The 12,840-nt window shown below is 37.1% G+C and overlaps 1 protein-coding gene across 2 annotated transcripts in view; it reads right to left on the bottom strand.

Moving 5' to 3' along the window:
- PTGFR (prostaglandin F receptor) overlaps positions 1–12,532 on the bottom strand; it is a 308,369-nt gene extending 295,837 nt beyond the window's left edge. For both annotated transcript variants that reach the window (XR_010622464.1, XM_065740755.1), the window contains exon 1: positions 11,720–12,532. Coding sequence is in view for 1 of the 2 variants with exons in the window: in XM_065740755.1 (XP_065596827.1) it covers positions 11,720–12,508 (789 nt within the window). In the remaining variant the exon portion in view is untranslated. The remainder of the gene's footprint in view (positions 1–11,719) is intronic.
- Between the last annotated feature and the right edge of the window lie 308 nt (positions 12,533–12,840).

Here is a 12,840-nt window from a genome sequence, read left to right as displayed (position 1 = left end):
GGCAGTGCTGATCAGTTACATTCCTGTTAAGTCTGAAGTACAGCCAGTCAAAACAAGCAGCAGACTTTAAAGTGAGTTAGGAAATAAGGCAAACTGTAATACTACTTTGATACATTTCAGTTCAAGAACTCCAAAAACAGGTTCTATCCTTGACTTCAGGAAACTGGATAAAAGCCTGGCACCAAAAGATTGGCATGGAAAGCACAGCAGACAGGCAAATTCTGTTGTTTGTAAACAAATATCAGAAGTTATTTTTCCCTGTAAGTCAACCTTTAGTCTCCATTTCTTTGTAGGAGCCTTACAGACCTTCCTAAACCTCTTCTTTAGGATTCCACTGAAAGCTTAAAACCAATGACTTCAAGGAAAAATATCATTTAGTGCAGCACTTCTGCAGTCACCATGTAAGCACATACACTGTACTACTTATGGCACATTAAACTTTTCATGTTATATATATGCAACATATGTCTTTCTCAAAATGTATTCTCTTCCCTTTTCAATAAAAGTTTAGCCGACGCCTTCAACTTTTATACGTCAGATAATTACTTGGCCAAGCACTAATATTTTAACCAAGCATAACAATTTTGTACTAAAAAAAGAAAAAAAAAAGTTATTTAAAAGGATAACACAACAGGCATTAGCATGTTGTCCTCCAGATCAAAGTCTAGTGGATACTTTTAACAGAATACACAATGCCTCCATGTGTAAAGTTTTGCAGAATCAGCTCTTCAAAAGCAGAAGTAAAATAAGGGATTCTCTTTTCTGCCATATACTATTCAGTGAAAAAAAAAAAAGTCATTTAAAATTAACAATGGATCCACTGGCTCGCTATTCACAGAATTACAGAATCACACAATTGTAGGGGTTGGAAGGGACCTCTAGAGATCATCGAGTCCAACCCCCTGCCAAAGCAGGCTCCCAAAACCAGGTTGCACAGGTAGGCGTCCAGATGGGTTTTTAACATCTCTAGAGAAGGAAACTCCACCACCTCTCTGTGCAGCCTGTGCCAGTGCTCCATCACCTGCACTGTGAAGAAGTTCCCAGACACAATTGTGCGGAACTTCCTATGCCTCAGAATATTCAGCTGAGGGAAAATCTGTGTCTGCCTCCTGAAATCAAGCTCCAATCTACCACACATAAATCAAGAAAGGTGACAACTATCTGCCACATTACACATCTTTAACTGTTAAACACAGTCCAAGACATCTCCCCTGCCAGAGTCATAATTCTCTATGGGAAAAACAGGACACAAATGAGGAAGAGAGAGAATCTGAAAAGATTTGGATCAGAGGTAGCTGAGCTTTTGTGGCTGCTTATCTAGCCTCCAGATGCTCCATAATTACCATGTCTAACATGGAGCTATGTAAGCATTTTAGGTATTGTAAAGGAAAAGACACTCAAGAGTTCAGAATCTGTTTTAGCAGTGGGGGCTGGATTAGGTGACTTCCAGAGGTCCTCTTCAACCCCTACAACTCTGTCATTCTGAGAAATGGGAAATATAATATTTTGTATGAGTCCATGAACAAAATTTCACATTTTTGTTTCTCAAACTCAGTTTATCCTATCATCAAGTACTTCTTAAAAAGTCAGTGACTGCTTCATGAATGTATCTTTTCTTCTGTAAAGAACAAAACCACCCTTGAAAACTGGTAGGTCAGACCTCACTGTAACTAAACACCAAAGGACCACAGACTGGCAGCACACAGACAGCACTGCAGCCAGGACACTGCATGTTTGACATCCAGCAACTCACCTCCATATGACCTTACCACATAACTGCTCCTCACTAAGGCCATTCAGTTCTTCTGGGCTTTCAGCTCTCCTCAAGCAGGCTTAGGTCTGCAGAGGACTTACAGTCTATTGCACTCTATCACTGTGCCATTAGAGCCAGGGGGATATTTTCACCATCTGTGTTTTTACAGCTCCAAGCAAAATGTTTATGCATGGCAATATACTTTCTGAACAAACATTTAGAAGCATCATTTGAAATGACATTTTTATGTATGCAAGAATTTATCAAAATTACTGAACAAAATGTAGAGTGCCATAACATTATACTCACCGTTTATATCTTAACTGCCTCTGGCATTATAATGCTCTCTAAAAGGCAGAAATGCAATTACGAAGTAAGCACTGCAAAAAGAAGGGGTTTGGTGTGCACATGCTAGCAAATATTAACTAAAACCAGAGCTTTTGTTTTCTGTCAGCTTTCACTTAAAGAGTACCTACAATAACCTACACACAGCTTGGGCTTGAACAAAACATTACAGGTTGCTTCTGTTTCTCCAAAATATTATAAACTCAGATTAATGGTCTTTTTTTCCTTCCTCCTCTTCTCACCTTCAAAACTAAGCATAATTTTGTTCAGGTAGCTGACAATACAATTACTCTAGCAGCTTAATTGATTAACTTATTTGAACTGAAAGAACAATGAATGTAGACAGAGTTTAGCACTGAAAACAGTAGATGACACACTTCATACTGAAAATACATAAGACTGTATTGCTGCCTAACAAGACATACAACAAAAATCTGTTGTACAGAAAATTAATTTTAACAGTTAAAATGAAAATATTTTTTACCTAGCAATGCTTAAACTTTAAGGACATCTGTGATATCTCTCAGGACCAGAAAACAATATTTATAATAAGGACCATTCTGAGAAACACAGTACAGCAAAATAACTATTTAAAGATGTAAGAACTATACATATTCAGGATCCATATACTATTCCAAGAGAGACAGCTTGGAAAACCTTCATAGCCAGGAATTAGCATATCACCTCTTTTGTATTGGATTTGTTTGTACACTTTCACAGGCATTAGGAAAATAATCATATATTTAATTGATTAAGTAAATACTCTCACTGATTTACACAGAAGCAACAGAACTTCACTGACAAATACAAATTCCAAAATAAAGAATCACAACAAATACATAATAGTGGGAGAAGGGAGACAACTGTGAGTGAGAAGAGAGAAAAAAGAGACTATATACAGACAAACTGGAAGAAGAAAAAGGAGCTGCAAAGGTCCTTAACTATACAATGAATTCAGCATTTAGTTAGTTAGGCAAGAGATCAAATAAATGTCCTAGAAGTAGACTGTCTTTCCAAATACCATCACATTCATGCTGCTTCATTACTAAAGTTATTTCCCACTGGATTTACACATGAGAAAGACACAATACAAGTTCAGCACCCACTATAAAACAGAGACAAACCTCTCATTTCTTCAAAAGCTCAAAAATGTAATTCTATACAAGTTGCAGGAACTTCTGGTTGTCATGTTTGTTGCTCTCTCAGATTTGTTAAGACTGCCTAAGAATCCAAGAATTAGGCTGAATTCTCCAAGCGTTCCTTGGAATTCAGAGGAATGGCACATATATGCAGGCTTTCACAGGCTTTCAAGGCAGATACAATTGAAATACCAGATAACCATTCAAAGTCGAAGCAGGAAAAAAAGGAGAAGAATTCCACCCTGAGTATGTCACAACACATAGTAGCCTTGATCTCTTCTACATTGCAGATGGCATTGATGTGCAACATGCCCCCAAGACTTCAAGTAATGACAGGTCTAAAAAAATAATGAATCTATTGTCCATCAATGGAGTTAGAACTCCTATTTAATGTTCTGAGAAACTATAGTGCTGATCACATGTCCATAGGGAAAAAAAATGTTAATTTTAAGTTACATTTTACATGTGTTTATTTTTATCATAGATACAATTATATGATAAAGAAAAACAAGATCTTTTTTAAATATGCCCTGGAATACTAGTTACTTCATGACTTCATGCTATCTGATTTGCTGTATTTAGAGATCTGGCTGGAGGCAAAGGAAGGTGTGAAGTGTTCCCTTATTAAAGTAACTTATTCTATATATCACTTGGGAGAAGTGCACTCAGAAGCCAGGAACTGAACTACCAGAGATAATAAATTCATATTACATTTACAAAATTGGAATATTTAATTTTAAATATTTTTATGTCTAATGTTGGCAAATAAATCAGAAGTGACTGCTGTGCATTTAAAATCTGTGATCTGTTAGGTGGAGAGAGAACTAAAAATCAAAACTCCACTTAAGAGTAATTTATTTCTCAGTACTTCTGCAAAATCGCACTCCTGGTAAACATAAGTGACTACTACATAGATTCATTTTTACTTCTAACACACTAATATACTGTAAATCCTAAAATAAATTGCTATCATTTGCATGGACTGTTTTATCATCATTCCACACAATGAGGTAGATGGGAATGCTGGCAGCACACAGGTCTGAGATGGTAAGCAGCTGGAGATAAGACATTACATTCTGGTTTTTAATGACAAAGTAATTCTTGATTTCTGGGAGTTCATCATTTATACACAATTCAGCCTACTGTAGGTGATCATGCACAAACAGCTCCAATGCTGAAACCTACACAGCTCATTAAGAGAAGCTCCAAAGAAAAAGCTTACAAGTTGCTTTCCACTTCTCTCCTGCTCTGTCTGTAGTAGGTAAGAAGAATCCATTAGCAAGAGGTTGTGTATTGCCTACAGGACAACTCAGGTTCGCTTCCTCAGCCATTTAATCTTATCCAGTATGAGAATGAATCTGAAAAAATAAACTACATTTACCAAAACTTCAACATAACTGCTTGTGTAAACCATTTTGGGAATGTTCTGCTACCTGATTGTTATGACGTCTAAGAGCAGCATTCACAGATCCCAGTATGGTGATCTGCTCCTGTGCTCAACACCATACATGTGTGCAATAAACAGAACCCCTCCTTCCTCAGGGAGTTTATAAGCAAATAAACAGTTGTAATTCCACAATTAAGATTAACTTAATGTTAAATTAAAGTCTTAAAAGCAGACACAACAAGAATGAAAAGAACTGAATTAGAATTGCTCTATTTTGAAGTTGGATTTTTTTTTCCCCCAGAGGTGGAACGGAACCAAAGTATTCTCTCAGACATTAACAGATTCTGCACTACTGAGATAAGTAACTTCTGCTAAAAAGTATTTATAATCACTACGAAAAAACTAAGAATTAACACTACAATAACACAATGATTACCTTGCAAAAAACATGAATGTGTACTGCACACAGAAGTATGCCCTGTGAAACCTGATGAGTTTCTGGAGTCATTCCATGTGAGTATATTTGTCCCAGAGACTCTTCCACAGTATGTTTACCATTTAAAGGCTTCTGATAGTCAGAAAAAAAGATCTTTCCTAAAATAACAATCCAAAAATGGTTATGCAGTGTATGACGTTTTCCAAAAACGGTTATGCAGTGCATAATATTTACAAGCAAGAAAGACCTGAATAAGTGTCATACCTAGGAAACAGGGAGAATCCACTCATATCAAACAAAACTGGAAAGTACCTCAAGTTTCCCATATCTACCACAGCATGCCAAAGTAATGGAGGGAAGGTTAAGAATAGTAACTTGATTTAGTTTTTCAGAATCTGAATGGCAACTTCAAAACAAAATTAATAAATAAATAAAATTGTAATAGTCACTGACATCTATCTAGATTTAAATACTGTTTCGATTTATAGACTATTACGGTTTACTCTTGGGTATAAAATTCAAATTTAAAAATTCAAGTGTAATTTTGAAAGAAATTCAAGTAATTTTGAAAGAAAAACAGTACCACATTATTTTGAAAATGCAATGTTTTTACATGATTGGAACTCTGCCTTCCCTATTTCTCCAGAGCAAAGTTATCACATCCTGATGGCACTGCATTTTCAGAAAAAGGCTTTGCATAAGTTTTTTCCAAACATATGCTTCTTCCAAAGTCTTTACTGGTAGAGGACAACCTGTCAGCCTCAGATCTCCCTTTCCCTACCGCAGGACAATATGCTGACTACAGCCCATTTTAATCTTCTTTACTGTTGAGAGCTGCTCAACTGCCTGACTTCTGTGAGAGAGAGGCAAACGTTTACATTTGCATTACAAACAGCCACATTTAATACAGACTTTCTAAGTAGTCTATGATAAACTAAGCCCTGGCCCATAGTTAAAAACATTTTTAAAAAATGAATCATATTTCTCAGAAAGGCAAGCTAAGAGCTCTACAAACTGCAAAAGGTGAAAACAGGAACAGAGTGATTCTGAACACTAGGAGAGTATTTTTGAAATTCAGTCTTATTTTAGATAGGCTTACTCATTTGAGCATTACTAACTCAAAATCAGTGCTCTTTTCCTCTCAGTCCTATTAATCTCTGAAGTCAGCAATTTATTCCACAATATCTTTCAGCCTACAATGTTAGGAATGGCATAGCAACACTTCAGCAATGCAACCTTGAGTGTCAGTTGTGAATGCTTCATCCCTGGAAGTTCCCAAGGCCAGGCTGGATGGGGTTCTAGAGAGCCTAGTCTTGTGGGAGGCACCCAGCCCATGGTAGGGGGTTGGAACTGGTCTTTAAGGTCCCTTCCAACCTAAGTCATTCCATGATTCTAAGATTCACAGTGCCTGTGCAGCAAGCAAGCTCATGCTGGCTGCAGCTTTGACTAGCAACATCTGTCAGCAGTGGCTGTGGCCAAGGAGACACCCAGGAGAGCCAGGAGGCTGACCTGCATTCAGCTACAAGGGTCCACTGGTGAGGTGTGGACCAGCATCCTGGATCCTTGTGTCTGCTGCGTTTTCCAACTATGAAAATCATCAGCCAGAGAGCACAAGAAAATTTTTAAGTATTCTCTTCTAGTAACAATACAATCAACAAAATTTGAAAGCAAAAAAACAGTGCCAATAAAGTAATGATCTAATAAATGATCCCTATTGTGCATATAGGCATAAATTAGTAGAAAGGAGATTCAGACATCTTTAGAGGAATACATTAAGACTCTTCAAGTGCAACTTGGGCAACTTGCTCCTAGCAAACTGTTGTGCATGTATATACGTGAGTACCAATACAAAAACATGAAAATGAGATGTACAGAGGATTGTCTTGCAGAAAAGTGCCTTGTACTATATGCAACAACATGGCCTAGAATTTAGTTACTGTAAAGCCTGCAATGCACCAACTTTCTTTATCATATACCAACTGTGAGCTTGCCTCAGCACCTGAAATATCCATTGAAACAACTGGAGCAGGGGCTGGGGTGAGCATATTGCACTGAGAGTCAGCACAGCACTTCTTGCCTACCCCAGCAGTGTGTCTGCCAGAGGACCACTAAGGCTGGAATTCTGGGTTGGACTGACTAAGCAAACTGTAAGTTAAGAGCAGTCCTAGATGCACAAAAAGCAACGACTAAGCCAAACTGCATTCAGCATTTGGAGGACACCAAGTCAGAGTTTAAACACAAGCAGACTGATGACATGAGAAGTAATTCCTAGAAATTAACCTAGGTAGTAAAAATAGCAGCTAAGCAAGAGTGAATTTAATTATACAAAATAAATAGCTGAGATCTTTTCCAAAAAGGAGGGAGGGAAGGAAGGCAGGAAGGAAGGAAAACAGAAGAGGTGGATATTTTCTGCAGTAGAGGGGAGGTGAAACCAGAATGAAAGGATTCAGATAACTGCATGGAAAAAAAAGAGATCCGAAGAAAAATAATTTAATTGTTACAGCGTTTTTCTTTCATGCGAAGACGTGTTTCACACATGAAAAGAATTAGACTCTTCTCCCCATTGTCCTGTAGACAAACATCTGTGAAATAAACCCACTCTTGTCCATAATTACAGGAAGCTTCCATAGAAATAGAATTTAAAATGTGTCTATCCCTTGTGCCCCACAGGGCAGTCAGGATCTGCTCAAATGAACATAGCTCCAAAGCCAAACTGTTTCACGACAGGCCAGCTTCACAAAACAATTTATGTAATCAGCGATGCTTCTCACAAAGTACTCCAGCTCAGCTATTTGCTTTGAGAATCCAAGCCCTAGGGACCAAATTTATCCAACAAAATTCACATATCCTAAGACAAGCAAGGATGAAAAACGATCACTTACTACACATAGAAGTAGATGTTACTATCTTCGGAACATATATTCCTGGAATTGCCCATCACAAAACAAAATGATTTGGATTGTAAGAATCAGTGTGCCTCTGTGAATCACTGACCACACAGATTATTGGAAAACTCATGAATTTCACTTGTTCTTTTGTGTCAGATTCCTCGCCCTTTCAGCTCCACAAAAGAAGATAAATGTTTCACCACAAATGAATAAGCAGGTTGATAACTCCCAGCAGACAGATCCCTTGCTGTCTGTATTTAAGAATTATGGAGGAATTTAAAGAATAACATTCATTAAATGATACATTCCTTCTTCCCCTCACTCCCCTATGGAAGGATTCCAAAACAGTTGCAGAGAACTTGAGAAGTTATGTATTATTGAGGAGCAAACAAGAAAAAAAAGAGCTTCACAAATGAAATCAGAAGAAAGTCCCTGTCCAACAGTCTCAGTCACATCATGGGCTCTGTTTCTGAAAAAAGCTTCAGATCTCCAGGTGTCTTAAAATGGAGGTGGTAACAGATTATATTATTTAATTTTTGCATACGCACCTGTTTGGTGCATAAGTCAAGCTGTTTCACTCCAGACACCATAATAAGTGATGGGTCTAATGCCATTTAAGGGACGTTTTAACGAAGGACAGTGACTGCATACATAACTCCACTTGAAATATATATACATACTAGAAAGCAGAAATAAAGTAAATCTGCATCAGATTACAATACTGGTTAGACTTTTGTTAACCACACGTATATGACAGTTGACGTAACATCAGACTAGACTGAAAACAGAAGAAAAATAAACAAACTAAACCCCTGTCAGATGGCAAATCCCTTAGAATAAATCCTAACTCTGACATTTGCAAACCACATGTGGCATAAAACTTTATCACCTTTCTCTACCTTCTCTTCAAAAATGTTTGTTTGGTTTCTAATTCCTTTGGTTTAGACAGGGGTGAGTCACTCTTAAATAACATTTTATTTTACACACCCCACAGATCAGAGGGCATGGGTAAAATTCTCAGTTTCAAAGACTGACACTGACATCTACATTTCACCTTATGAAAAAAATTAAACAAGAAAATGAATGCAAAGCAAATATGTAATTAGATATTTTGGCAAATAATTTCATTTACAGATGCCTGATTGTGTTTATTTCAAGATACATTTATGTAAGTATACGCTGCTTAAACTACAGAATCTAAACCATTAATTTTGCAAATTAAAAGCCTTGAGAGGTTTCAGATAAATACATGCACAGACTTGAATCAGCAATTCATCATAATTCATAAAGATTGATAAATTCTGGATTTCTTTGTTACAGCGGTTAAGCAGTATGTTCTTAGCAAAACTTTATTCCACTCAATCTGCATGCTCCACTGCTGTCTAATAGAGCTCGCTGCATTATTGCTGTGCTTACAATTCTCTCTGTAATTTCTGAGCAGAATGCTTTCAAAATCAAGAGAAAGTTGGTAATTCAGATAATTTATTTTGATGTACATTTTGTTATCCCAACAGCTAGATCCACGCCAAGTACCAGGTCTTGTTGCATTTCTCAAACTCTCTGCCTAACAAATTATTGTTTCTTCCTTGAAACTTACTTACAAGAACTAAATCCTATCTTACACTGATATTTTAAACTTCTCATTTCTCACATTTATTTGCCCATAGTGCAAAACTGTTTTCCGTAGTGATGGGGTAACTCTGGTGATAGTTTGGTGCACCTCATTTCAAACAATGTAGGAGCAAAGCACTGAGAGCTCACAATGCACAGAAAGTATGAGAGATTTGCATCTCGAAATTTATACAGTGCTTGATGAATAGACCAGAATTGCTTACACATCACCTCCCTCTGCAACCCATTCTCAAAAACTACGAAGTCTCAAATTTAAGGAAGAAACCATTCGCTGGTCTATATCACCAGCTGTAAGACCACCATGCTCTAAAAAAGTTCTGAAAAAAAAATTCTGCTGGAATAATAATTCATTGTAAACTACAGCCTAGATGAAGGTCAATACTTATAAGAACAGTAGCACTGAAATTTTATAAAAGCTTTTCAATATTTGTAAAAATGGCTTCATAAATGAAAATTGAAAAGTATAAGAAATCATCAAAATTACCAAAGCAAACAGAATAGTTGCACCTCAGTGTTCCTTCAAAATGAATAAATTAATATCTTTTGGATAAATGAAATATCTCTTTTAATGAAAAATACCTACAGCTCTTTTGACAAGCAAAGTAACTGCAGCCTTTAACGGAAGTTAATTTATATGAAAATAAATGTCAGAGGAGGAAAATATATTGTTTTCCAAAGAAAATTGAAACCATCCCTCCCGTTGCTTTTCATGATAACCATTCTGTGTCTTGTCCCAAACAAATTTTTGAAGTATTGGAAATTTCTGGAAGTAAGGTCATTTCATGAGCTTGCTGGACTGCTCTGATGTCTTTATGCTACAGATTCAACAATCCAGACACTGACAAAAGCTAACATGAATTTCAACTATGTTGCAGAGCAAGTCTAGAAAAGTCAGTAGAGAAGAAGGGGAAATTCTGTCACAGCTGAACACAAATGACAGCTTTTGTGCGTTTCAGTGGGTATAGGCATATCCCAACAGTCTCCTTCACGTCTGTGACACTGGGTTAATTGGCTGCCATCTGACTGCTATCTGCCAGGTGAACCCAGCTGCTGCAGCTGTTGGAATCTAATTTAGAAGCAGTTCAGGTACCTCCACACTTATATCAAAGCCTGTGAGCAGATATATATGACCAGATCTGATTCAGATCTCAGATTTAAATTTCTATTTTTGTAAACTCTAATCAATTTACTTCTTGTTCATGTCAGAGAAAAACACTGTTCCTAGGAAATAAATTGTGCTTAATATTAATTGTGACTTACTGTCTCTCGCTGTAGCAAAAAATTAGAACAGCTTCAGTCAGGTTTACATCATTAAGCACCTTTAAAAAGCCATCATAACACAGGAGCCATCAAATTTTTTGCCATATTGTAATCCCATTTCCATTGACACTACTCACTGATAGCGCACGGTACTGGGCACCACTGGCTGCTTTGGAAGAGCCACAGCACTTACTAGCAAGGAGCCCTAAGCTGAGAAAGAGCCCTGAGTCCACAGAGCAGCTTCGCTAGAGATCTGTCTGGATTACAAACACAGCTTGATCTTGTCTGAAGCAGAATTTTACATTTTTACTTTTTTTTTTTTTTTTACTACCTCCAATCACTGGTTTTTTTTTTTACATAACTCTAAAGCAGAGCCCTTAATACCCTGCTAATGGAATACAGAATTTTTATGTTCTTAACTGTTATCTTCTGTAGCAAAGTTTGCAAGTAGCAGTAAACTGTAATTATAACAAAGAATAAGCTAGCATAAATAAAAACCAACAAGAACCACAGTACAGACTAAATAGAATTGCCATTCCAAGATTTCACTGTATTTTTGGATGAGTTCAGTATTTGTTTTAAATTATTCCACCACCCCTCTGCTACCAGTCTGCTTCACAACACCAGAAATTAATCCTTCACAGTCTCTATGCATTTTGCTTGCTCAGTGTACTTCACTTATGATCATGGTGAAGAATAATTACTTATTTGCTATAGAAGCAAATGTACATACATCACAGGCAATATGCTGTAAATTAATACATTAAAATATGAATGAAGCTGTTATTGCAGCTAAAGTACCTTTAAACCTAGAGATTAAAAGTATAAGTTTTAGACAGTTATGTGCATTAAAAATTGGCAAACACATTAGGCTCTTACCAGGAATGGACTCCAGCAAATGCAAGAAACACACATTATAGCCAAGAGCTGAATGATCATTTCAAAATGATGCGATCTGCCTTGTCTTTGTTGACTTTTAAATTTGACCCTTAAGAGGGTAATTCCTGTGACAGCATTGCACAAGAATGAAATAGCAAGGGCCAGTAACCCAAGGCAAGAAAAAAGTAAGAGATAAAATCTGTCTTCCCAGTCCTCAACATGTTCTGTTTTATAGAAGCACCAGGTCCTCGATGCTTGAATTTGATAGGCTCTAAACCTAAGAATAGGCAGCAAAGCTATAAGAACAGCAAACAGACATACCATAGTCAACATCATTTTCACATGCTTAGAAGTCATTTTTGTGGAGTGAAATATTGGCTTGGTGACTCCAATGCAACGTTCAACAGCCATCACGCTGCCCAGGAAGAGTGGGCACAAACCAAAGAAAACCATGCAGATGCCAAAAACACTGCAAAGAATGTTGGACTGGTTAAACCGAATCCAGTCTTTGTCTGATGCATAGACAAACACTGCGATGGCTCCATTGATGAGGTGGCCAAAGAGATCAGTAATGACCAAGCCACTAGCAAGAAGTAAAAAAGAGGCTTTGGACTTCTGTCTAAATCTCTGATACGCTTTCATGAGAATTGCTATTGCGAGACTGTTGGACAAAATTCCCACTGTCATGAAGATTATTGAAAAGAAAACGGAAATCTTCTTCTCCGTGTGGCAGGTTGTGTTTTTTAAGATTCCAAATCCAGCCAGCCCTGGTGATTTTGAACTGTTCATGGTTAGGAGAGAAGAGGCAGCGCTCAACACATTTCAGCAGGCTTACACGCAGAAGGCATCTGTAATTTAAAAAATAATAATAAGATATGCACAGTGTAAAAAGCACACCATCGTTCAAATGACATTTGAAGCAGAAATCCCTTAATGTTAGTCTCTGGTACAAATCTAATTTTCCCATTCTCTGAGTGCTATGATATGGCATCATATTATAGTGCAGCAGCCACAGGATAATTATCTGCATGCATTATTCAATGTAGATATACTTTACAGTACCTTCATATTTTCTGCAAGCATAATATATAACACATGTAACGTACATGTACATCTAATCA

The sequence above is a fragment of the Cyrtonyx montezumae genome, unplaced genomic scaffold, assembly GCF_038088225.1.
Source record: "Cyrtonyx montezumae isolate F1298 unplaced genomic scaffold, pur_monq_1.0 scaffold_1, whole genome shotgun sequence".
NCBI classification, from domain to species: Eukaryota; Metazoa; Chordata; class Aves; order Galliformes; family Odontophoridae; genus Cyrtonyx; species Cyrtonyx montezumae.
This window is presented reverse-complemented; position numbering and strand designations above follow the sequence as displayed.